Source organism: Mus musculus, chromosome 19, assembly GCF_000001635.26.
Source record: "Mus musculus strain C57BL/6J chromosome 19, GRCm38.p6 C57BL/6J".
NCBI lineage: Eukaryota > Metazoa > Chordata > Mammalia > Rodentia > Muridae > Mus > Mus musculus.
The window spans coordinates 17,535,259-17,562,604 of NC_000085.6; the positions used below are offsets into that span (position 1 = coordinate 17,535,259).

General features: G+C 43.1%; 1 protein-coding gene and 1 long non-coding RNA gene across 9 annotated transcripts in view; one reads left to right on the forward strand and one right to left on the reverse strand.

The window, feature by feature from the left end:
• Pcsk5 (proprotein convertase subtilisin/kexin type 5) overlaps positions 1-27,346 on the reverse strand; it is a 405,399-nt gene that overhangs the window by 102,945 nt on the left and 275,108 nt on the right. Inside the window, exon 21 of one of the 8 annotated variants that reach the window (NM_001163144.1) lies at positions 22,901-25,571. The exons of the other annotated variants lie outside the window; for them this stretch is intronic. Within the exon in view, the coding sequence (NP_001156616.1) occupies positions 25,456-25,571 (116 nt within the window). The 3' untranslated portion in view covers positions 22,901-25,455. Of the gene's footprint in view, positions 1-22,900; positions 25,572-27,346 lie in introns of those variants that run through there. 8 annotated transcript variants of the gene reach the window in all.
• Positions 790-19,632, forward strand: Gm41813. The gene is made up of 3 exons (XR_877744.2): positions 790-952; positions 16,980-17,124; positions 19,585-19,632. It is a non-coding gene; the product is annotated as a predicted gene, 41813 (long non-coding RNA).

A 27,346-nucleotide genomic window follows, 5' to 3' on the forward strand; every position in this document is an offset into this window, starting at 1 on the left:
CTCAGTCTCTTCTCCAGCTGTCCCAAATTAACCAAACACATATTTTCCTGACATTCCTCTTCTGTGAAATGTGGAGAATAACCTCTCATGGCATGTGGTGGGGATCAAGTGGGCAATCAGACCTCAAACACCTTGCACAGTGGATGGCCAAATGCTATGGTTACCAGAAACTTTAATTGCATCACACCGTCACACCATTACATTTCTGTTAACAATGTGGCTAGTGTCACTCAAAGCTTCATTTGTCAGAATTAAGAATTCAGTCCTCAGAATCGAACTTCCGAAACATTCTTCAAACCCTGTCAGACTGTATTCCAAATTATGCTCTTTCTGCCATTCCCAAGAGGAACTAGAGAATGTATTGGCTACATCCGTGGGTGGCAATGAGGCAGTGAAAATGAATGACCCCGTGGGCTGAAGACAGAGACCTCTCAAAGCAACTGAGCTGCAAGATGCAGCCTACACAAGTTATTTTATTTATTATTTATTTTGTTAACTGCCCTTGGAGACAGACTCTCTGTATCAGAGTGAAATCAGCTTGTCTTAAATTTTGCTGTGGAAAATTACAGAGTTGTAGATGTAGTCTTCTCAGGTGGCTGAGGTCAAAGTCTTTCTGAAATGGGCAGAGCTGTTAGAGGAGGCTACCCTCTAGGATGCTCCATCCCTCTATAGGGTAGTCATTAGTCATGGACTACTTTATGTATGTATGAATGTATAAACTCTGGATTTTAGGTCTCATATAACCCAGGCTGACCTTGAACTCTTGAAGTAGCCAAGAGTGACCTTGAAGTCCTGATCTCCTAAATGCTGGGATTACCAACGTTTGACTCTTTGGGTGGAAAGATGATATCTATTTTCTTACTTGGCAGCTATGAAGATCATGTATTGATCTATGAACACAGCTGTGACATTGTATATTGTTCTCTTTGGATGAGATGGAGCCTATAACCAGGTGAGCATGAGAGTGAGGACACTGTTGTATGTGCAGATCCATGCCTATGTGAGCTGTATACAGGAGCAGGTGGGGTGGGGAAGGCAATATTGAAGAGTCAGAATCCTGGACTCAGAGTCTCCACTTTTCCCCTGTTTACCATGTCCTGTTCTTCTGTATAGTTTCAATGATTGTAGCTTGAGACTGTCTAGAAGCACTATTACCTGGTGCTAGAGTCTGTGTGACCCTGTCAAAAGGAGGATGCCCGCTTCTCATCAAGTTTCTTTTCATTTCCACTCTGTGCTTTGGTGATTTTGAGCAGTACTCTCCCCTCTTAGAGAATAATGCCCCCTCAGATTAAATACTTGATGTACATGGAGATTTCCTAAATGTAGATTCTACCTCTTCCCTGCCTAGGCATGTGAACTCTGTTGGCCATGTTATAGAACCTCTCTGAGCCCTAGTCCATTTATTTGTAGGATAGAAATAATCACAGGTGTTTTTTAAAAAAGAGGTCAGAATAATTAAATTACCCATTACTTCAAGTGCTAGTGTTTCAAGGGCTAGTGATGTTGCCCAGTTAGTAGAGTGCCCAGCAGGCATGAAATTCTGGCTTTGATACTAGCCAATAGTCCCAGAATTAGGGAGATAGAGGCAGGAGGATCAGGAGTTCAAAATCATCTTTGACTAAATGATGGGTTTAAGGCTAGCCTGTGCTACATGAGATTGTCTTTGAAAAATGCTTTGAAAAGAATAGAACTCTAGCATGTGCTCCGATCAATCTTAGTTCTTGCCCCCCCCCCCCCCGTGAGCACAGCGGGGGCTCTTAGATAAGCAACATGAGAGGAAAATAGTCTGTCTAGGCACTCAAGTTTCAACCTCCCTTCTCCCACTCTTGATAGTTTGTTTGATTTGCTGGGGATCAAGTCCAGGGCCTTGCATTTGACCGCAAGCACTTGACGATTCTTCATCACTTTCTGGTGGTTCTGAACAGTTCACCTTTCTTTGACATCTCAAAATGAGGGCATTGTTTCAACTCTGTGCTTCCTTGTTCATTTCTCTGCCCAGAAACAGAAACTGTTCTCGCACTGTTGTTGGCTTAGAAGTACATGGGTAAACATAAACAAAACTCCTAGAAAAGTCCCTAGCACAACTCTCGGGAAAGCACTTAGAAGACTGGACTGAAATTATTATTAACTCCCTTACTGATTTTATAACAAAGCAACAGTGGCCATGTTTGATTGGCACCAAAGTCTCTTTTATCATTCTACCCAGTGCCTGGATTTATAATCACCAAACAACACAGTCACAGCTTTCTCCTGCCTCTTCTCCTTTAGCCACTTCGTACATCTTCTGTTCCTGCTACTAGAGGAAGTGGTCATTTCTAGCCCATAGTAAATGCTGATCTTTTACAAATTCATCTTTAGAAAATGACAACCTAAATGACACTAGATGGTTGCATGGGCCAAAGCATCCAAGTTATCCAGTCCACAGGAAGCTCTCCCCAAGCCTGTCCCTGCACATTTTGGCTTGTGGTGGTGAAGAGAGCAAAGGATTGGGCCTCTCCTGGAGAGTTCGAGGCCCTAGGCGAATCTCACCATGTAAAATCCAGTTAAGATGACTATCAAGATCAGTCTTGAAAGCAAAGAGGAGTCAAAGCAGGTCAGACAGCAGCCAGAGCGATTTGGGCAGGGGAGGAGAACCTGACTCATCAGCTCGGCCTCAGGGAAGGATCAAGGAACCAAGTTTCCAGAGAACAACAGGCTACCTCAGCCCACCGTGCTGACTGAATGCAGATGAAAGGCATGGGCTGGACCCTGAATGCTCCAGAACCACCTAACATGGCACCTCATATGTCTGCTCCCAAGGGAATGTAATACAATTAGTTTCAGATGCAGTGGCTATCGGGAAATTCTGAGTAAGGACTCATTAGGGGTGAACATGCCATCTTAGATACCTCAGTCATGTGGTTCAGAGCTGTTTGCTTCCAGGTCATTTTCTGGGGTGTGCCTGTCCTTCATCAACCACACAGACTCAGTTCACTTCAATAATCCAAAACATAAGACACCACACCCTCAAAACTAAGAGTGTAGATCAGAGCAGCTGGTCTTGATTGGATCCCCCTGAAAGCAAAGGGCGATTTCTTGCTCAGTTTTGGGTTCACTGTAGGAATCAGAGACTGGAACTGGACTGTTTTGTGTTCTTTGGGGGAAATTCATTAAGGTCATTTGCTAGTTGAACTTCAATATGGTTGACTTGGACCTGAAAAGATGGATATGTTTAAGTGGTCCTTTTAGTTAGGGTTTCTATTGCTGTGAAGAGACAGCACGACCATGTCAAATCTTATAAAGGAAAACTTTTAATTGGCACTGCACTGGCTTACAGACTCAGAGGTTTAGTCCATTATCATCATGGTGGGGAGCATTGTAGCCTGCAGGCAGACATGGTTCTGGAGAAGGAGCCAAGAGTTCTATATTGATTGGCAGGCAGCAGGAAGTGAACCTGAGCTTCTGAGACCTCAAAGCCTGAAGCACTCACAATGATGTACTTCCTCCAACAAGGCCACACCTTCTAATAGCACCACTCCCTAGAGACCAAGCATTTAAATACAGGAGTCTATGGGGGCCATTCCTATTCAAACCTTTTACCAGTGGGTAAAAAGGAAAATGGAGGCTATTTGAGGAGAGGGGAGGGAGCACAAGGGCTTGAGTCTGAGATGAACAAGGCATTTAGAGGAGGGCAAGTGATTGGCATGGATGGAACAAGGGTTTCAACCCACATTTGAGGAAATGGAGGTTTGATAGGTGTCTTATTCAGGGTTTCTATTCCTGTACAAACATCATGACCAAGAAGCACTTGGGGAGAAAGGGTTTATTCAGCTTACACTTCCACACTGCTGTTCATCACCAAAGGAAGTCAGGACTGGAACTCAAGCAGGGCAAGGAGCAGGAGCTGATAGAGAGGCCATGGAGGGATGTTCCTTACTGGCTTGCCTCCCCTGGCTTGCTCAGCCTGCTCTCTTATAGAACCCAAGACTACCAGCCCAGAGATGGTCCCACCCACAAGGGGTCTTTCCCCCTTGATCACTAATTGAGAAAATGCCTTACAGCTGGATCTTGTGGAGGCATCTCCCTGACTGAAGCTCCTTTCTCTGTGATAACTCCAGCCTGTGTCAAGTTGACACCCCAAACCAGCCAGTACAATAGGGATTGTGGATAAGAAAGATTTGATGAGTCAGAGATAGGCTCTTCCCAGCTATCATGAGAATATCACAGGAAAGAGAAGCTATTTAATAAGAACAGTGCAGAGAGCAGAGTCAGTGAGTTGGGAGCCGGTACAGTGAGCTCGGTGCAGTTGAGTTCATCCGTGGTGAGGTCATGCAGCTCAGTGCAGGTCAGCAGAGGCGACAGAAGTCAGAGAGTAAGGAGGAGCCCAGCCATTAGAACAAATTGCCAGAGTTAGTTTGAGGTCAAGCAGAACAATTCTGTGAGAAGCTAAGGGAAGCCAGTTTGAATCAGTCGTCTTGGAGAGGAGTTTGGGTCAGAACAGCTGAGTTGAACCAGTCAGCCAGAGATCAGAAAGCGCTGGAAAGTGTGAGCTTATTCAGCAGTAAGCCTCTGAGACAACAATTAAATATGTTGAATAAAAGTTACTTTTATATGTGTGATTTTTGGATTAGCTGCCTAGCTTTTGTACCTCTTGCTTCCATAGCTATAAAATGTGATAATAATGAACTCTTGGTCAACTGTCAATCACTATGACCAAATACCTGGCCCAAAACCCTTAGGAGGGGAAAACATTTATTTTGGGCCATGCTTTGAGTTGCTTTGGACATATAGCAGCACAGTCCACCAAGGAAGAAATGCATGGCAGGGGAAGCCTGGTAGCCTCATGATGACCAGGAAATTAAAAGAGAGAAAGAAAGAAAGAAAGAAAGAAAGAAAGAGAGAGAGAGAGAGAGAGAGAGAGAGAGAGAGAGAGAGAGAGGAAGAAAGAAAGAAAGAAAGAAAGAAAGAAAGAAAGAAAGAAAGAAAGGAAGAAAAGAAAAGAAAACTAGTCAGTGGCCAGGGTATCAGTACCCATTAAGACCATGGCCCCAATGACCTAATTTCTTTATATGACACTCTGTGTCTGCAAGACAAGAGGCTGCTTCCTTCTAGTAGTGACATATAATAGAGGCCGTTGCTTCAAAGCACAGTCATTTTAGAGATATTCAGTTTCCAAATCACAGCACAGTCCTTCCTCAAAAGCTATTTTGATAAGTACGTGGTTTGTTGAAGAATTAAAAGTACTCAGAATAAATTGTGCCTGGCATATAACAGATAGTGAATAAATGCTATTACTATTATTATTGGTATTAATGTTAATGGCCTACATATAAGAAGGGAGTGGAGAGAGAAGACTAACATTCATGGGTTTGAACTTTAATCAGTAAGGAAATGATATGTAGCATTGCCAGAGCCTGGGAATATTAGGGAACCTGGCTGGGATGATCTGGCCAGTAATTTGTTACCCTGAGGTCCTGGAATCATTTTATCCTCTTGCCCACATGCCATCGGCAGCACTTTCACAGTGACTGTTTTGAGACCTGCTCTAATTGGATTGCTGTGTTCTGTCTCTGACACACATTTAACAAGAGTTGATCGAGGGAAATACAGGGCAGGCATTCACAACCCGTGAATACAGGGCAGGCATTCACAACCCTAAAGGCTCACTATAAACAATCAGGAGCTAAGCTCACTGTTGCCAGATAAAGTATCATACAAGAATGCCAAGTCCATGAAAGAAGTGTCATCACCTGCCTGTCCCCATGGAGAGGCTGTCGCATCCTCAGCCAGCATGACTGTTTGGCAGAAAGGCCATACATCTGTAGACAACGTCACAGCCACACGGAAGCAGGAAGGTAAATAGTTACAAAGAGCTGTTATCACTGTGGCTTCAGCCTCTTGGATTTTGTGAGTATTCTGAAAGGTGGTCCCAAGGGAACTTGCCTCTTAATCAGCAGCCGAGTCTCATGCACAAATGAGTGTCAGCAGGTTAAGCACACAGTGCTCCCAAGCTTGCCTTTGTGGGCAGATGAGTGAGCTTTGCGAACTCTATTAAAGTACCTTACTTCAGGCAAGCTGGTCCCTTCCTCCAGGACCCCAGCTTACATGGGAAGAAGATGATAATTTGAGTTCATCAGGTTGCCCTCGATCACACACTCCACAATTCATCTTGTGCTTGGCTTATACCCAATTGTGCACACAGGGAGGAAAATTATCATTTTGGGAAGGCAAGAAGAGAAATGAAGGCAAACTAGTACCCAGGGATTGGAGAAGCCATGTCATTTCCAGATTGGTCAGAGGATTGCTATCGGAAATGTTGGGAGTTTCATCCCCTGCACGACCTCCTAATTCCTCTGTCCCAAGATCTCCTGACAGTAATGGTTGGTGTACAGCTCTTCTCATTTTAGGTCTTTCCCCGAGTTCACCGATCCTTCCTCCTCTGCTTTCTGTAGTCTCCACTTGGATGCTTTCCAGGACACTACAATCTCCATGTTCATCAGGCATATTGTGGCAGGTTGAAAGAAAACTCCCCAAAGACCCACAGAATGTGGCATTATAAGCAGGTGTGACCTTGTTGAAGGAAGCCCACTGAAGGTGGGCTTTGAGGTCAGGTGTTCAAGCCATGCCCAGGGTGGCATTCACTTCATGTTGCCTGGTGATCAAGATGTAGAACTCTGCTACCTTTCCAGGGCCATTTCTACCTGCAGGCTGCCATGCTTCCCCACCATGGCAATAATGGATTAAACCCTGAAACAGTAAGCCAGCCCCAATGAAATAGTTCCCTTTATAAGAGTTGCCGAGGTCACAGTGTCTCTTTACAGTGATAGAAACCCTAACTAAGACACACCTCATCTTGATGCCATGCTCATATCCCTCCATATCCTAGGTGTGTGACATCACCATACCTAAGGCCAGCATAGAGATAGAGAAACAATCCTTTCTCATTGTTTCCTCCCACTCATACTTCCAGTGCTGTACTTTACACTGTGGATGGAATGGTCTGTCACAAACCCCAATTATTATTTGAAACTCAGCCTGACCTGGGGCTCCTTATGCAACCAGGACCCATGTCAAACTTGCAGTGATCCTCCTGCCTCAGCCTCTTGAGTGGTAGGGTAATAGGTTTGAACCATCACATTCAGCCACAAATTCAAATTCTATGACAAGGACAACCCTCCTACCTAAAATTCTCCAGCACTGTTGCCTCCATGCAGAATAAAGTTCTGTGACTTACAGGGGCCTTCCAAATCAGTTCCTGGCTTTGCCTTCTGATCGTTTCTTTTGAGAAATCCCTTGCAAACTACAGCATACTCAGGATACTTGGGACCTACCTTTGACATCACCATATGCGTGTTTAGAAAAATGTTTCAAAGAAAGAGAATCTGCTGCAACTTACCCCAGAAGAAAGCTGCCAGGCACACATGGTGTACCAGGGAAGGAGGGATTTACCCAGAGGAATGTCTACAACCCACACTGAAGATTGTGTGTGTGAAGATTGTGAGTGTGAAGATCCCGGTATCATCACCCCTCCAGAGAGGTAGTTGTGAGGCCCTGAATGTTTCCTATAGCATTGTGGTCTATTATTCTCCTGTAGCAACTGGTTTGACAACATAACCTTCACTGGCCACCCTCTCCTCCTTCTTGCTGAACACACATCACCACTGGTATTCTATTCCGCTCCCAAGTAAGCTTCTTGAATTTGAATGTCACCTTGTCAGATTCCGGGAGGCCACCCAAGTCACTTCCTTATGCTTTTAGAGACTTTGGGATTCCCAAGCTCTTTAAACAGTCTCCCACTTAGAGTATGTATTTGGTTTGCTCTTACTCCCTTCTTTCTTTCACCAGAAAACCTCTCCTTCTGAACAACTTAAAGTCACCTCCCCTGTGGCAGCCCCAGAGACTCTGTCCTACTGCTCACTTATACAGCTGCGGCGACTTGCTGTGCTCCTCAGGGCTGCGTGAGTCTGTACACAGGCTTCAACCCTGTGGGATCTACTGCTCTTCGTAGCTAGCAATTACTTCCCAGGACACAGAGCACTATTTGTCATGTGATACACTGATTAAAATATTATGGTAAATAAGTAAGCTGACATGTAGCAAGTTAGGAGTTTAAAGGAAAATATAAAAAATAAAACAAAAACGGTTACCTAATAGCTGGAAGCCCTACTAAAAGAGACTCATTAATTCACTAAGCATGTAATTATAGAGAACCTAACATGTTCCAGGCACTATTTGATATATAATGCAAATCAAAATTAAATCACAAACACAATTCTACAAACTTTGATTGATTAGTGCGGTGACTAGCTACTATGGATCTACTGTGGTTAGTAGATGCTATGGATTGGAAAGCTAACCAGAGAATAAGTGGGTACTGGAGGAAGTGACCATAGACAAGGGGCTGCAAGCTGAGCACAGTGGGATTCAGAATAGACTCAAAAGCTGGTATGCATGTTAAGCCGGAGTAGATGGCAGGTTAAGTTAGCAGCACGTAGTCTCGAATGCAGAAGACTAGATGGACACAGGCTTCACAGGAGCCTAATCCTCTGCTACTCAGGCCTGAAATAGCCTCGCTAAAACGTGGCCACTTTTCTAGACATGCCTGCAACAAATTCAGGTTTAAATACAAAATACTTCTCCAGCACAGAAGTTCAGTACTAATTTATCAAAATTCATAGAGCAAATGTTCTCAGTTGGCAAAAGTATTGTAGAGAGGGATGCTATGTTTCAAAGGATGAAACGGTGCCACACCCACTCCAGTGAAAACTGCGTGACAGGCCTAAAGGCTTGGATGCAGTCCTAAGGCAAAGAATTTCACGGAAACTCAGTCTCCTGGAACTTTGGCACGAATGCTCTAAACCTGTCTCTGCATTAGTCGGTATATGGATCTGTGTGCTTTCTTTTAGTATTGTTTTATTATAGGTGCCTCCAAGAAATAATTTTACTAATACCTAAATCAGGTTGAACTCAACTGCTTGGCTTTTACCAATGTCCTAGGCAGTCCTTGAGCTGACCCTGGGCTTGGAATTTCGTAAGAATGTTATTCATCCAGACGAAATGCCCCAGTGTTGACAGTAATCAGGCACCTCAATTTGCCAGATAGAAGCTAGTATTCTCAGGGCTAGTTCCAAATGGTAAACTTAAAATTCTCATTACAGACATGAATGGCAGTCTCTATTACATAATAGTAGAAAGAAGGTGGGTTGTGGTTTTATGAGGAACTAAAGTATTGTATTATTCATAAAAGGGTTAATAGAACGGAATTCCCCTGGTACATGTTTTTCACTAGGCTCAGAGGAATATCACAATTAGGTATTTACTAAGGGACCCCTTTTGGTGGGTTTGACAATAGACTTGCATTGCATCAGAGCTTTCACCTGGCTCCTGTGATTAGCTGATTTTAGATAGGGCTGTTCCTATCTCAGTTGTAAACACTGCCTGGTTCCCACAAGCTTTTTATATATGCATTTTCTTTGTTTTGTTTAAAGAACCATTATGCATCTAAAAGTACCTTGGCTGTTGTATCACCTAGCTTTCTTGTTTTTCTTCTGCATTATAAATGTGGTGCTCGCTTTGAGAAATTACATTCAGATACAACACTCCCTTGTGTTTGTGTCTGCTTGTCACCTTTTTGCTGACTCCTGCCCACCTGTACGAGGACCCAGATTCTCCCGTGGATTGAGGGGCCGACTGAGGCCAGTTCGTGGCAAAACAGACCAGGAGCCATGTGTTTAGGGAAGGAGATAGTTCCACTAAGGACATGTCACAGCTGCCATCAGTCAGTTCCAGCAAAATTACCCAGGTTGAACGAACTCACAACAAGCACAAGCAAGTGGCATCATTACTCCCTAATAGTCCAATAGTTAACACATTATTTGTGCTTTTTAAAGATTTTCATATAAGAAGAACAACAACAAAAGTAATGGATAAAATAGAATCCAAGGGCTTAGGAATATCTTTAAGAACAAATGATTTAAAAGTGAGATTCTGAGGGTTGACAGGTCACTCTAATACAAGGCTCTTAAAGCAAAGTTATGCAAATACGAATCATAAAGGTTTCAATGAGGAAGAAAGGCAAGAGGTTCTTGAAGGAACTGGAGCCACTGTGCAGGGATGTTTCTGGGAGTTTGGTATTTAAGTGTCTTAAAAGAGGCTAAAGCTTTCAGGACTCCTTGCAAAGATCCACAGACCACTGCAGGGGCCAGAAGAGCAAGAGGATCAACTCCCCACTGCAGCACATACTATAATCCAGACTCCTTAACATGGCATCTAGGGTCACCCTGCCCTCAGGACATCTCTTTAATTGTGTACCCGAGGCATTAGCTTAGTGTATAAACATTTCTAGCACTTCCTAGGTATTCCAAACTGTTTTGAATTTCCCTGTTCTCTAGCCTCCTGTCTCAGCTTTCTCTTACTACCAGCCCAGGCCACCTATACTTTGCTAATAAAGAAGCAGTGTAGAATTTTCCTTTCTTCCTTCCTTCCTTCCTTCCTTCCTTCCTTCCTTCCTTCCTTCCTTCCTTCCTCCCTTCCTTCCTTTCTTCTACCCCCAAGATGGTTTCTTTATGTAACAGCCCTAGCTGTCTTAGAATTCAATTTGTAGACTAGGCTAGCCTTGAATTCACGGAGATCCACCTATGCCTCCCGGGTGCTGGGATTAAATGTATGTTCCACCACACCTGGCTTTCATTTTGTTTTGATTTTTGTTTTGTTTTTGTTTTTTCTGATCATATGTGTTTAAACCTCGAATCACCCACCTCCTCCATTTATTTGTCTTTATTACAGCATGAGAACCAGAGAGTTAGGGTATCTCTCAACTCTTTACTGCATTATACCCCAAGGCTTACTGTATAGTAAGTGTTTGTTGAGTGAATAAGTCCAATGTAAAACAGTGTAGCAGGAAGTATTTAGCAACCTAGTGGACATTTTTTTAGTGATTCAGTGGGTAACAAATGGCAATATTCCTCTGACGGCATATTACTCTTTCTATTTCACTACTGGAAATAAATAAGGTGTCTAGAAGGGAGAAGATGGATCAGAGTTCAGGAGCTTAAATAATGCCCCACAAAAGCATATGGAACTAGACTTGTCAATATTACCTTACATGGAAAGAATTAATTTGCAGATGTGCTTGCATTAAAGATCTTGAGATGGGGATATTATTAGTATTTGCTGAACTAGCATAACCACCAGCATCCTTATGGGAGGAAATAGGTGGACATTTGATTGTAGAAGAAGGTAAGTATTGCAATGACCAACAGAAAGAGGGGATTTAAATCCCTTTTGTTGTCTTTGACAATGGGGAAAGGAATGATGAGCCGAAGAATTCAAGCAATGCATCTCTAGAAGCTGGAGAAGGGAAGGTACAGGTCACTTTAGGGTCGCATGGGAGGTGAGCCTGCTAACATCTTGCTTTGACCTAGTGAGACCCAAGGACTGACCTCCAGGACTGGAGAATACATATGTATTGTATTAAAGGTACCAAGTTGTGGTCATTTGTTGCAGCAGCTGTAGGAAACTCATACAGCAAAGCTGCATGTGTGATTGGTCATCTGTGATAGATAGACATGCCTTTCTTACTCAGGAGCTCTGCCTACTATGAACTGTGGGGCTTGGGACGGGTAACTTAATTTCTTATGGTCAGGTCACAAAGCTACGTGAGCAGCATCCTGCAGGAGAAATGTTGGTTTATATCTGCTTTTTCTGTAAGGAGGTCAAGTGAGCACCTGGATATTCACTTAGCATTGCCTGTAGGCAGGTCATCTCTGGAGGGAGGCATTGGCTCTACAGTGCTTACTACTCAAGGGTTGCCATGGCAGCCCCGACAGGGACACACTTACAGTTTCCTGTTATGGTTTGTGTCTGAAATTTTAAAATCCTGGCTGTTGCCTGGTGGGTTTTGGAAAAGTGTTTCCATCTTGAGGAGTCTGACTTCATCAGCGGATGAACTTCATCAGTAGATCAGTGCATGTGGTGATGATATTAGGACATGGTAGAAAGTAGGGTGCAGGGCCTCATTGGAAGAAGTAGCTTGCAGCTAAAGATACCACTTGCCCCAGCTAATTCCTAGTTCTCTCTGCTTCCTGGACACTGTGAGTTAGGCAGCCTCTGTAGCATGATCCTGCCATGCCTACTGCCTCAGTCACACAGCAACGGATCTAGCTGATTTTGGATTGAAGTCTTGGGCCAAAATAAGTTCCTCCTTAATTGTAAGCATCATATTGGGAGACAGTAGTAGGGGAAAGGAACCTTGTGGATGCTTTGTGTTTCATTGGGGTGTCAGCAATGGTGTGTCATTGTTGTTTCCCTTCTAAACACAAGAAAAGCTGAGGACTAGAAAGATTAAGTGACTGATGAAAGATGCATGGTTAGTGACTGAGCTGGGACTTAACCTCAGTCTCTGAGGCTAACTAGTAGGTCTGTTATTTAATCCTCATGTTGGTGGTTCTCAAGGTGGGGCCAATGGCATCAGTATCAACTAGGGACAGAATTCTCAGATTCAGTGCGGGACTAACAGGCTGAATTAGAAATCCTGAGGTGGGATTGACAGAGACCAAATGAAGTGTCTGAGTAATTCTGACACACCACTGCTCTGTGCCAGCCACTCTTCTTAGAATCTTTCAGAGGGACAGTCACCATCTTGATGTAGACTCAGACTGCTCTTTTCTCTGGGATTCTGTGCCAACACTGCAAAGACATTCTGGGAGTCTCCCATTACAAGGGGAAGCTATAGTGCATGCTCCTCCATGGACTTACAGAGGGTAGAGGTAGATTCTGTCTGATAGGTACAGCAAGATGAGGTGATTATTTTATTAAAATGTCATATTCGTCATTTAATTCATTAAATTGTTCTATTTATTAAAATATAACAGCCTATTGTATTTTATAACTGTGTATACGTTAGCCTGAGATGGCAAGGGTCCACTGATACCTCGGTTGATAACCGTTTGATTCAGCTGTGGTTTTGAAGCATCCACATATCTGGGGTTCTCAGGACAAGACAGGGTCCTTGTGCTCTTGGCCTTCTGCAGATTGTAGTGACCTGAAGCTCAGAGTATATGCATCCTCAATCCTGGGCAGGAATGGGTTAATATCAGAAGGTAGCTTTCATGCCTCTGTACTCTGCTGGGTGTCATGAATAGAGATGTGGCAAGCTTGGGACTCTCTCAGTGCAAATCCACTTACTGATGTTTCTGGTACAGACCTTATGGTTTACACTCTTCCAGCCAACTCCAGGAATCCTGCATGGTTTGAGAAGACTCACCTGTCCACCTGCCTGTCTCTCACTGTGTCTGTGGGAGCCCCATAGGCTTGCCCTTCAGCTTTTCAACCCAGGATCATTGTGTGTGAATTCTGCAGCACTAGAATGGGGAGGCAGTGGGTTGATTAAGGAGAAAGAAAAATAGAAGCTAACCCAGTAGCGGGATAGATGCAAGCTATACTTTGTGTAGTTTATGGGAACAAATTGAAAATAGACCTTTGTAGAAAGCAGATTTAAAGAAATCATAGCTATTGAGTGGTGCAAGTAGAGAAAGAGGCATTTGCAGCTTTTTGCTTTGTTTTGTAGAGCTGGGAATAGAACAGCCCAGGACCTCCCACTGTCCTCAAGCTGGGCAGGTGCTCTAGTACTGCCATGCTTACAATTATACTGTCTGAATCTTTAGGCTTGTAGCATACTCTTCTCTCTCTCTCTCTCCTCCCTCCCTCCCTCCCTCCCTCCCTCCCTCCCTCCCTCCCTCCCTCCCTCCCTCCCTCCTTTCCTTCCTTCTCTCTCTCTCTCTCTCTCTCTCTCTCTCTCTCTCTCTCTCTCTCTCTCTCTCTCTCTCTCTCTCTCTCTCTCTCTCCTTGTTTTTAATCATGCCAGGGATTAATCCCAGGGTGTTACATACTAGAGGAGCTTTCTACCAGTGAGCTATATGCTATATCTATATTTCTTTGCTTCTGAGGTTGAGATTAGCAATATGTGTGGCCACTCCCAGCTTTAGAATATATATGTGTGTGTGTATTTAGAGTAGGTATATATATATTTATAGTGAGTATATATATATATATATATATATTCATATTCCAAGCCCATAGATTAACTTTTGCTAATTCCTGCCTCCTCCTGACTTTACTGCTTCCACCAATAGTTTGGAATATGTACAAAAGGCTGCAAGGATTCAGCAGTTACCTGGCCAATAATTTGCCATTTCTGATGTTACTTAATTTAATTCTCATCTTCCTTATTCCCAAACAGGAGGCAGAAAGACAGAAGTACCATTTTCTTTTCCTGACCTGACAGTTGTGTCATAGTGTACTCATTAATCCATCTATTCATCCATCCACCCCAAACCCCTTGAGCAAATCTTTGATGGTGCTAACAGCGCTAAGCATGAGAGATACAATAGTAAGAAAAAGCCAATGCTATCATGTCATGGGAGGCAGGGACAAACTTGGCTAATGTGATGCATCAAAGGAAGGCCAGGGATGGCCATAGAGGAAAGAAGTGGAAGGATGCAGGAGAAATGGAGACAAAAGAAGTGGGGATTTGCTAATGGCTCTGGTAGCACCAGAATCAACAGGTTTCAGCAGGAGAGGAGTGAGCTCACATTGACTTTTCACATCTTGTTTTGTGTCCGTGTCCTTCCTCCCTCTCTCTCTCTCTCTCTCTCTCTCTCTCTCTCTCTCTCTCTCTCTCTCTCTCTCTCTCCTTCTCCCTCTCCCTCTCTCCCTTAAAGCTGAATCTGTCAAAGGTATGAAAGGATGGCCCAGGCCAGTGGTAGTGGGGAGGGAGATAGCTGACCCAGTGTGGGAGAGGATGCAGGGAAGAGAACAGATTTAAGAGAGAACCAGAGGTATGGTGATTAGATTTGGTTATGGAGTGGCTATAAGCAGAAAGGAGGAATCATGAATGAATGTTAAATTTGGTGTTGAAGTAGTGAAGAGCCATTCCATTCCACTCCACAAATGGGGAGACATTCAGTGATCTGTACTTCCCATGCGATCACACTGCTAGTAAGCAAGAGAGTTAGCATTTGAAGCCAGGCGGCCTCGTTCCAGATTCTCTGTGATGGTCATTATGACATTGACCCATTTCTTAGAAATAATGAGTGGTATTCAGAATACACTAGGTTCAATCTACTCTCTTCCCCACAGTGGGAGCAGCACGGAACACCTGCCTGGTAAGCTGGACTCAGGGGATGAGGCAGGAGAAAGGAAAGGTACAGTTGTGTCATCAGAGGAGACTCAGTAAGAAGCCCTGACTGATGACAGGGCCTCTAGAGGACAACTGGCCATTCTATCCCAACATGAGAACAAGCTGTTGTTCTGCCAGGAAATGATCGTGGAAGAAGCATCCTCAATCACTGACCCCTAGCAGGTTATCAGGAAACATGCAACCACTTCAATTTGGACCTGCAGAGAAGGGGTCTGCTTCCACTGCCCGTCTGCCACAGACAGCCAGTTATGCAGTGTGTTCAAGAAAATAGGCTTGGAAAATGACTGCATGGAACTCAGCTCACTGAGGAAAAGACACAAAGGCACAGCTCAGTGGTGAACTGGCCTGCTTGTGGCTGGTCAGTTTCAGAGGGCCACAAAAAGCACAGCAGGAACTGCGGTGTTTGGCCTAAAACCATCAGTTAACATATGGCCAGTGCTCCCTGCACCATGCATCCCGGTGGATGAGACTCAGAGGCTATCAATTGCAGTGCTGAAGCTGTTCGCTGCCAACAATTTGTTCGATCCAAAGAGCCACTAACTTTAACTATGTCGGCCAACAACTGGTACACAGCTGCCTGGTTCCTCAGGGTTCGTCCTTGATGAACTTGATGATCAAGACAGGTGTGGTGTAGCAAGGCTGGAACGCCAGTGTTTGAGAAGTGGGACTAAGAAGATAAAGGAGTTTTAGGTCAGCCATAGCTCCACGATGTGTTTTGAGGTCAGCTGGGGTTACTTGAAACGCTATCTCAGGATAAAGTAAGAGATGGCCCAGCTGTTAAGGGAGCTTGCTGCTCTTGCAGAGAATCAGTTCCCAACACTTATGCAGGGCAGCTTACAACAGCCTGTAATTCTGGTGGATCCAATGCCCTCTTCTGGCTTTAGCGGGTACCACAACCACATAGCCATACAGCTACACAGCCAGCCAGCCATGCAGACAGCCTTACACACACACACACACACACACACACACACACACACACACATCCTAAACCTCACAATTATACATAAAAATAAAAAAATAGTGTAAAGCAGTGGGTGCTGCAGCTGCTATTGTGCCTTTAGATAATTCACATCCACATGTCTTAGAAATGATGTACCACTTTGATGGCTCTCACGATGTTAAAGTCATTCAGTCCCACATGTAATACAGGCCTTACCCTTTCTTGACAGTTTATCTTTTACTGTTTTTGTAACCACTATGTTTCACAAGGCAGCAGAAGCCTATTTGAAAACACCTAGAATTTGCTACCCCAGGTTTGCTAGCAGGACTCACAGGATTGCAGTAATGGGATAACATGTTACTTTGCCATGGTCCCCCTAGCCTTGGGATATGATGGCAAGGAGAAGCTGCAGGTCACCTCTCTAGTGTGAGTTCACATGGCCACTGAGCTCTGCTGAGTCCCCTAGCCTTTCATTAGCTGGCTCAAAACAGCCATTAGCCCTCGGGGGACTAAAGCAGGTATGTCCTCCTCAGCACTCTCTCTGAATGATTGCTTCTCAAATACATTGGCGAGGAGCCAAGAGGTGACTTATGGGGTCCTTGGGCAAGTCAATTAGCCTCTCAAGAGGGGTGATGGCTCTGGTGAAGAGGAGATGGAAGGAGGGCAATGGTCCATGAATCCTTACTTCAGCTGTACACCCTACCTGCTCTGCCTGCCACTTCCTTGAACAGCCCTTCAAGTGGCCCTGTGTCTTTGCATAGACTCTCTAGAGTACTATTCTTAAGGATCCTAAGGGTTTTTTTTGACTTATAAAAAATATTGATTATCCTCCTTATTTGTTATATTATTATTATACAGATTATAATTAAACAAGATATGCTTACATATCTTGATGGTTGCAGACTGGATGGACAGAGCAGTACCAGTTCTCATGGAGTTGACTGACAGTAAACAGGCAATTGAATCAAGAATGCCATGCGATTATGGCTATGGAAAGAGGAAGGTAGGTGGCTGAGCTCACATCAGAGAGGTGACCTGCAGCTCCTCTCACCATTGTACCACAGGATGTGAGCATGACCCAGTAACACATTATCCCATAACAAAAATGAGATTTTTTTTAAACTAAGACTTAATATCTTGAAGCATAAACACACTGATTTTGTTTGAAGAACACAAAGAAAGTTAGTAAGGCCAGAGTATGAGGCTAAAGGCATCATGAGGTGAGGGCAGAAAGATCTCAGAGAAGTCTGGTTTTATTCTGAACAAGTGGGAGAGAAAACCTGGCAGGTTGCTCTGTGTGGATGGGACAGGGACAAAAGAGAAGACAGAGGTGCAGCCTAAAGGCAGAGAAGCCACTTAAAGACTCATGGAGTAGGTAGAAGTGGGCCATTGAGAGAGCGAGTTTGGAAGTGAGAGCAGTGGTACTTTGCTGTTAAATTGGATTTGGGGCAGAAAAGAGGAGTCCTGAGCAACTGGGTGGATTTATAATAGTCCTTTCCTGAGAAAGGAGAGCTGTAGGGGAAGAGGCAGTGGGAGCAGGGTTGAGGTGTCTAATGTCTGTTTTGGATTTGTTAATTGAGTTGCCTACCAGTATCTGAAGACAATTACCCAGTAGTTAATAGAATCAGTAAAATCTGGGGAAAGAGATTAGGAAAAAGAAAGGCTTTTCCAAGTAGGTTTCTAGTGTGTGATGTTAAGTGGTGGGGGATGTTTAAGGCTGGAGCTTAATGGGAAGCCTCTGAGACAAGGCCCTTAACTTGTTGTGATGGTAACCAGCTAGTTCTCTGACTGTAATTGTTAGAAAAAAGAAAGAAAAAAGGCAAGTCTGCTCTGTCCTTAGTTTTTAGTGACTTCCTGTCTCATCATGTGATCATTTTTATCCTATAGGAACTCAAGCCATACCTTCTACCATGATGCTATGTAGCATGGGAGTAGGGATGGATTTGTGTGTGTATGACTCATAATCTAGTGTCATGTTGGCTGGACTTCTTAGCTCCCCAAATTGTGTTGGATGAACCTGTTGTCTTTATAAAGTATGCAGCCTCAGGTGTTTTGTCTTTGAAATGGAAAGTAGGTCTGTAGGAGTTTAAAACAATAAGACTAAAGGCTCCTTAGAGAGAGCATGGAAAGCAAAGACAGGATTTACAGGTTGCTTTCCTGGAAAGTATCCTTTGTGGCTTTCACCCCAGTGTCCTCACTGAAACATGGCCTTTGGAGTGAATGATGAACTTTGCTCTCTCTTTCAAGGCAATATTAATATCCCCATGGAAACTACCTGCTTTAACTTCTGGAGGGTTTTTTTTTTTTTGCATTGTATGACTCATTAAAATTCATCTTCATCCTCCATTAAATTTAATTATACACAATTCCTTAAGAGTGGAGTTACAATTGACTAGTTTGACATGTTGCAATTTACAGATATTTAATTAAGATACCATTTGATTTTGACCTTTGCAGCTTTATTTGTGCACAGTAGAGCCAACTCTATTTGTAACATTTCACACTATTTTGGGATGCCTTTGGCAGCCTTGTACAAGGACAAGGGGCATCAATACTTCTTTGGCAAAGTGAGCTTGTTTCTCTGAACTCTCAACATGTTTTATGCCCCTTTAAATACTGTCACATTATAGCTAAGTCTTTTGTATGTATTAGCCCATTAGAAGGTCAGTCTGGAGAAGGTAGGAACCCCAGAGGCTAGTGTATGGCAAAGCAAGTTTGTATTTATTTGGGTTTATAAGTAAAAAACAAAAACAAACAAACAAACAAACAAACAAAAAAACCAAAAAGGCAAGTTCAAAGGGTCAGTGAACTTTGCATCCTTTTTTGGGAAAGGATTTCTGCTCACATTACAATGTGTGTCGTTTGAAGTTAATGTGCTTTGGCACTCTTAAAAAAGAAAGCAGTATGAGGGACACGTGTGAAGTGGTGGCTTGAGTCCTGGCCACACCTTCTACTAGCAGTAATTCTTGTGTCAGAAATTTCATGTCTGTGCCCAATTAAATAAAACCATGTTAATCTTAAAACATTACATACTTAAAGTATGTAGGGGGTGGGTCCGATGCTAAGGTTCTGTTCCCCAATTGGTTCTTGATCTACCCCTAAAGATGCCAGGGGCCAATTGTGGGGTGGAAGGAAAGAGACAGGACTTCAGGGTCCCTGGAAAGGAGGGGAGGAGATGAAGAGGAGGAAGGAAAAATTTCACCATGCTTTAGAGGGACAAAAGGTAACCAACCATATAAGATCTTGGGCAAGTGGCCATAGGCCACTTTTCCAGGTGGGAGGTTAGGGTGTTGAACTGGGACTAAAGGTAACTGAGTAATTAAAGTTGAGAGTAGATTTAGAGTGCTGAGCTAAGGTATTAGGAAGGGTACATTAGCTGCGGAAAATTAGTAGTGCCCAGCAATTGAGCCAAGAATGTAGGTTGAAATTGAGCAATGTATGTGTCTGTGTTTTACATCCACAGATCTGAGGGGGGCTGGTAGCACAGCCTGTTCCTGGAGCAAAAGCTATACGCTACAAAGGTATATAAGAATATTGACAAAAGTTCAAGGATCTTACAATATGGACCTCAGAAAGTATGTCTGGAATTTTCTAGAAATATCTTCTGTTGCTCAGAAAACAAAACAATAGCTATGTCCAAACAATGGCCACCTGGAAGAAAGCCTGTTAAGCAAATCCCTCAATAATAACCTAACTAAGGCCAGGCGTGGGGTTCATGCCTACTAACCCAGCACATGGGAAGCAACGGCTGGAAGAATGTTGAGTTTAAGGCCAGTTTAAGCCATAGTGTGAAAGTCTGTCTCAGAAATGAAACCAACCAACCCAAGGGAAACCCAGCCAAATCACCCTCTGAAGAGCCTCCTGGCGGTAGAGGACAGGATCCTGTGCCACCACTCACGCTCTGGCCTGCTACGTAACTGCCTCTTTGCTGCCAAAGAACTGAATCTGGCTGGATCATCACCGCTAGTGATGACGAGAAGACACGGTTATGTGGATTAGAGTCTGCTGCTTGGTGCCAAGGAGCTCCAATGAGCCACAGTGAAATTCAGTTCATCTTGGCTGTGCCCAGCTGAATATGTCAAAGGCTCTAAAGTGCTCTGTGGAGAACTTTGGACTTTACGGTCTGGCAACAAGAGCATCTGGAAATGGATGTTAACCAGAGAAGAGAAGCAGGGTTGTACTTTCTGTGTCATGTACATATTCTGAGTTTAGAGCTGAGAGCCCAGCTTAGGGTAGGCAAGGTCAAGCTACAGCTGGCCTTGGTTTCCCCCTGCCATTTTGTATTAGAGAATGGAAGGAGATAGGATCCAACTTGCCAGGACAGTTTAAGATTGCCTTGTGTGGTGGACTGAATGTGCTTGGCACAGCGTGTGGCCTTGTTAGAATAGGTGTGACCTTGTTGGACAAAGGACATCATTGTCTGTTTGTAGGGGGTGCTTTAAGACCCTCCTTCTAGCTGCTTGGAAGCCAATCTTCTTCCAGCTGCCTCCAGATGAAGACTTAGAACTCACAGCTTCTCCGGAACCATGCCTGCCTGGATGCTGCCATGCTCCTGCCTTGATGATAATGGACTGAGTCTCTGAACCCGTAAACCAGCTCCAATTAAATGTTGTCCAAGAGTTGCCTTGGTCATGGTGTCTGTTCACAGCAGTACAATTCTAACTAAGACACCTTTTGGCTCGCACAGTGCTTTCTGCTGGAATTCTGTGTGAGGCTGGATGATGATGCAAACACAGTGAAAAACATGTCTTTCCATGTCAGCATCTCAGGAGTCATTCTACTAGGGTATATGGGTGGGAAGGGTGCGCAGGGGTTGTGTATTTCCATACTCAAGTATGCTGACAGTGTTGATCAGCCAATAAAGAAATTTCAATTTAGTAGTCACAGAGCCAATCAGCTCCCTTCATTACCAAGTTCATGGCTTGCAACTTCTTGATAAGCCTGAGAAGGCCACTGCTGAGGCAAGGGCTTCTCCTGGGGTGCCACTTGAGAACTTTGCAAATTTGACTAGGAAGAGATGAAGGCCTAGCACCAAATGTAAAGTTGTAGTCATTTCTTGACTACACCATTGTAAGTTGAACTACTGCCCTTTGTAGCAATGAACTAATTAGATTAAAACCATGAAAGTACCTCCCTGACCTGAACCTCGAATGTGTGGCAAACTTACATGGGAAGAGGGTCTAGGACTTAGACAGACTCCTTCATAGGCAAACAGATAGGGAGAGGGACCATGATAGGTAGCACAGATAGTTAACTTCCACAATGACTGGCTTCTTCGCCATCCTCTGAACCTCAAACAAGAGTCTTGCAGCTAAAACAAAGGTCTTAGGGGCTTTTTCTTTTTTTTAGGTAGGGCCCCTGTGATGAATTGGCTCAACAGTTCAAGGTTAGATGAAAACAAGTTGGTCAGTCTGCCATCTTGCCTTTCTTCAAATTGATCAGCCCTAAATTAGAGAAGACCCGCCAAGGACTTTAACAGTTCCAGCCCCCAGGGCAAAGCTGATGTCTTCAGCTTTTCACATCTGCTCTCTGCTTTGCAGGTGGTCCTTTTTCTCTGTGCTTGCTATATGCGTGTTTCCTCACCCTCAATAAAAGCCACTCCTAAATTACTGATTCTATATCCTCCTGTTTACTGTGGTTGAAATTTATCAAGCTGTTACCTATCCTGCTCAACACTTTCCCTGCCTTTTGATTCTTTAACTGGCAGAGAAAACAAATCCTATCAGGATCCCTGAACCTGACCAAGACCCCTAGACAGTCATAGACCAATTGTATTTCTATCTGCTCCAGGAACTCACCCCTGACCAGTTCAGCCTAAACTTAACTAAATGAACACCTACAAGACTTGTAACTCATGGCCCTCTGTCAGTTTCTGAACCTCATTATTGTGATTATCAGTTTGCTGCCTCAGTTGGTTTGGAGTTAGATGCTCCAACTTCCTGATGGGTAAACAGTATAACACACATATCCTTGCTCTGGAGTCCTTCTTAGACTCAGTAGAGGTTATACGTACATTAGGATATATGTGTTACATTCTTATGGTGTGTGCTGCACTCTGGTCACTAAAATTAATTCCCTTTGTCTTTATATCAGTACTGTATGATAGCAGAAGTTTTCTCTTAAATCTTCTGTATTCTCTGATGGTTTAATCTGGCTGGAACTCACCTGGCTGCTTTGGCTGATTTCTCTCTCATTTCTCTGCCTAGTAGCAAGTAATGAAATACCATCGTAAGCAGGGTCCACAAGAATACATACCCATTGCTCAGTTTAGCTCATTTCCCATTCAGTGCTATGCCTCAGAGATTTCTGTTGGACAAACTCATCCTTTAGGTGTTTATTGTTAGCCACTGGCAGATTTATACAATATGTCAACAGACTGAACCTCCTTTCTTTTCAGTTTTTACATTCACTACCTCCTTGCCTACCCCATACACAGACATTCTCTTCCCCTCCTCTCATTCTTTTTCTGCAGAAATGACTCAGCTACCTGCCACACCAGCAACCAGGTAGCTACAGCCGGACAAAAACTATGCCAAGTTTTAAGAGGTATTTTTGTTATAATATTCCTAGAAATGAGATTTAACATACATTGCTGTCCAAATGTCACCTGTTCTGTGTGTCGTTTCCTCCTCCCTGTTTCTACCCATCTTTCCATTTTTTTCTATCCATACTTAGATGTTTTACTCACATCCACTAATCCTTCATGTTCTGCTTCTATATGGAAGCAGAGAAGTCTCTCATCCACTAAGCCTTTCAGAGAAGTTTACACATGGGTATGAAGAGATCAAATAAACAGGAACTTAGGTTAATTTAATAGAAAAAATAAAATATGGAATAACATTGATTTTGGCCAGTATCAATTACAACTGTTCTATATTTTACAAAAAAACAACTGAACATTTTACACATGTACAGTATTTTTCAGCAAAGTGGATTTGGATTTAACAACAGGTCACTATTAATTAGTGAATTAAAGATCAAAAGACAAAAGAAAACAGAAAATAGGACTTTTGTCTCCAAAGGGTAAGAGCATTTGTCACGTCTCCAAACGTTGTGCTATCCATTACATATACTCATTATGAATATATTTATTTATACATAATATATAACATTAACGTAAACTTTGTAAGCATTCTGTTCTAGTTAATGTAGATAAATGAGGCAGTAACACACTAGTAGTTAAACCGGTATTTCCGTGATGTGCACCTGCATGGTTAGTGGGAAATGAACTGCATGGCAATGAACCCCAGGGAATTTGGTGGTTAATTGTCTAAGGATAAGGACATCAGTTTTGTCTTTTGCATCACTGTGACCTTTGCCTCTAATTGTATAGACTTGCCTAATCAACTCAATTTCTTTGCGGGCAAGTCTAGTCTTTGCCATCTGTCTGGCTTGTGTTTTACATCTGTTCATTTAAACATAAGCCTGTGCATTTAAACATAAGGAGAATACACGACGGCCAGGTTTCCCTCTGCTCTTCCAGTGAGAAGAGCCTACAGTGTTCTAAAGAAGAACACTGTTGCCCAGTATGACCTGCCAGTTTCTTAGTTACTTATGAATCTCCTGACTCAGTAACATTAAAATGCTATTAAAGGGTTCAGTAGACCAGTTACTCATTGTCTACCTGCAGCTAGAAGTGAACTTTGGGGACTAGGGGTATTTCCAGGGTAGGCTGTTTACTGCTTGTTTGTATGAATGGGGGCTTTAGCATCCACACCCCAGCTCCTTTCCAAGACCATCACTCACTCTCTTCTTAGCAGTGAAGCCACAGCAACTTGGAAGTGTAGCTTCCCAAAGCTTAGAACCTGGAGATGCCTGGCCATGCTCCCAGTCAATGAGGTCACCAAGGAGATTTGAGAGGAAAAACGAAGGAGTGGGATATCAGCTATCCTCCAAGGAACTACAAAAAGATTTATCACATTTCATCGTTTTCAACCACAGGTTCAAAGTAGTTTCTCTACAGTCCAGTATTCTAGACTCTACGAAGTGTGGACACATTTTGAATCAGACAGACAAAGCAACCCCAGCTCAGTGAGTGACATTCGGTGGACAGGTGTGTAAGAACAGGAACCTAGTTATAGAAGGACAGAGGAGTGAGAAAATACAGAGCCAGGAGGGTACAATCATGCCACCCACATTCAATTTCCAGTTTTATTTTCTAAAAATGACAGGAGTTGACGAGTCGACTGATCAGCACCATTGAAAACCGCTGTCCCACTAGTGTCAAGCATGAGCTTAAACAGTATTTAAATAAATTCCATTTCTTAAAAAATACAGGACTTCTTAGAAACTTCTGACCCCAGGAAGAAATTTCCTGCATCATAATCTAAATTCTTCCCACATGACAAATGTAATTTCTGATGACAGTTAAAATAAAGAAAAAAGGTGGTGGTGGTGGGGGGGCAATGGCTAGATAGCACCGAGAGGTTGTGCAGAGTCTATCTCTCTCTCTCTGGGCTTTGGGGGACCCAGATCAGCCTCAGCCCTTCTGGCTATCACATGCTTCTACTGTCCATTTGACTCTTCAGAATAATCCTCTTTACCAGCTGTGTAAAAAAATAACCCAATTGACAGTGTTTGAAAAGCCAGTGGCAGAAAGTCTGCCCGATGAAGCCAGTGGAGGAGACTTATCAGGTAAGAAAAGTGCAAAAGAAAAAAAAAAAAAAAGAAAAGAAAATGAAAAGCAATGTACAAAGGAAATCATGTGTGGGAAGGTATCACCATGGAACTGTGAAACACCAAGACGAGACACTGAACATACTCTGCAGGGTGTCCCTAAGGTCCAGTTTCCTGTCCACTTCCCTGGCTGCAGAGGAAAGCCAGAAAAATGATTGAGGCAAAGCTCTCTGTTCACTCCGATCTATGTGTGCTCTTATGATGGTTTTTGTTTTTGTTTTTGCGGGGGTGGTGGTGGTGGTGGTGGTGGTGGTGACGGTGGAAATATTTTTAGGGATTTTAAAAGGAGAAACAGTGAATGAGTGCAAAGGAATAAAATGGACCTTCAAACCAGGGCAGGAAATCAAATCATTATTTTAACGTCAAATTTTGGCATCAAATACTTTGGTTATACAATACTGTCTCTGTGATTCTGGCTGTTTAACACTAAACATCCAGTTATAAAAGGTAGGCTTGTTGTAGTTTTTTTTTTCTTTTTCTTCTATTTAAGTTCTGACAAAACAGTTCACCATCTCCCTGCACAAACTTGAGATAGAGAGAGAGAGAAAAAAAAGATAGCAAGAAAGAGAGAGGTGGCTTGCAGTTTTTTGGCTTTTTTTTTCTTTAATAATATGGAATAATCTATACGTCTACAGGAACAGGGATGGAAGGCGGCTGCTCAGCCTTGGAATGTACATGTTTTGCAGCACAGCTGTTGTAGAACTTTTCGCTGACAGAGATTGTTCTTTTTCACAAGCATACAGAAGCCTCCTTCTGCCCAGGACTCTTCCGTAGCTTTTCCGGAAATCGGCAAGACAGAGGGGGAGCGGAGTGAAGAACAGCGTGACACACCGAGGTAAGTTTTGATTGGCCAGAGAGGTAGATTTGGGGGATTGGAAGAGGTCATTCAGGAGCAGGCCCAGGAGGGAATTTGGTCCACCCAAAGTGATTTCAGTCAACAGCAGTGTTTTCAGGGAAAAATATTGCAGTCCAGTAGTAAATGTGATTGGTATCCATTTGGGAAAGGAAAAAGAGAGTGGAAAAAAAAAGAATAAGTTAGAAATCAATAATATCACAAGCAAGGAACTGTTTGTTCTTCTCAGAATTATCGAGAGCAGAAAATATTCAGTCGTTTGTACCATATTTCATAGAATCCAAGATACAATGAATCCAAGACAGTTTAAGATTGACTGTTTTTTCAGTATCACAAGGTAATAATGTTTGTACTATGATACCATATTCTGTTAGCAATTGGAATTTTAATTTTATTCTTATCAACAGTATGTGATAGGATGCTCCATGTGCAGTTCTTCCATGTTCATTTGAACTGCTGTTAAATAAGACAGAAGAACCAGGAGTCACAGGTTTTATTCAATTCTATGTACATTTCTTTGGCTAAGTCTAAGGTCCAGGCATGGCAGTTACATATTATCAACTGGATGGTTGAAATCAATAGTGAGTTGTCATGAATTAATAGATATATATGAATGATTTCAGAGATATTAAACTGCCAAACAATTGTCTTAGAATCATGGAAATATGGAGTTGAAAAGAAGCAACCTATAGTCAGTTAGAGCATGGCCATGTGACCAAAGGCTCAAAGGACCTTATTATTCACAGGCCTGAGAGTGCAAACAACAGCTCTTCATTTCCCACTCTAGCCCACAATCCTGAACCTTCCCTTTGACCGTGTTGCCATTTGGTACAAATCAACCCATGGTCAGCAACACTTAGCAAGGTAGTTTAGGGCTTCATTAATCTTAGGTGCTTAATACCAAATGCTAGAGGTGAAAACTTCAAGGGAGATGTCCTGGTGACTGACAGCTGATAATTAAATGGCCCTGTGCCTCCACTTCAGACTTCTCCGCTCAGAGTGGTGTACTAAGAACTAGCCCTGGCTGGCTCTAAAAGCACAGAGTAGGGAGGCTCAGCCTACTCTGCTATACTACCTGTTCTGAAACACAATGAAGATGAAACCACCCAGATGCTTCAGGGAAAAATGACTACAAATGAGCATGTATCAATGTTCTCCTTGGCTCCCTTCCTGCTATGCCCTTTTGAGGTTCCTAATAGTGAGCTGTGGAATAACCACACAGCATCAGTAGCATCTTCTTCAGTTTGTGTGGAGTGAAGATCTGAATACAGCATACAGACTCCTAACGTCATGTTCTGCCTTTCCCTAGGGCTATAGCCTTGTGACCAAGACTGTTCCAAATGCAGTCTCCAAAGTCATGTTGAACATGCAGATGTTCAAATACAATTGATTTCTCTATTGAGATATACTTTGTGTGTAAAGCTTAGGTACAAAGTTAGGGTCTCCTGAGTATGGATTATGTTGAAAATAAAAAAAAACCAATGTTGGCATTTTAATAACTGAAACGTGCTGAATTTACAGGTGACAGCGGTGACTTTGAAGAGGTGAGGGAACCTGGCATTTGCCTAGCTGGTAGAGGAAGTTCCTTAACCTGCATTGCAAACTAGGGACACTTAAAAGTTCCAAAAAGTATCTGTGTCATACTATACACTGCATAATTCAGTCAGAATCTTTGGGGATGGTGTAGGTCCTAGAA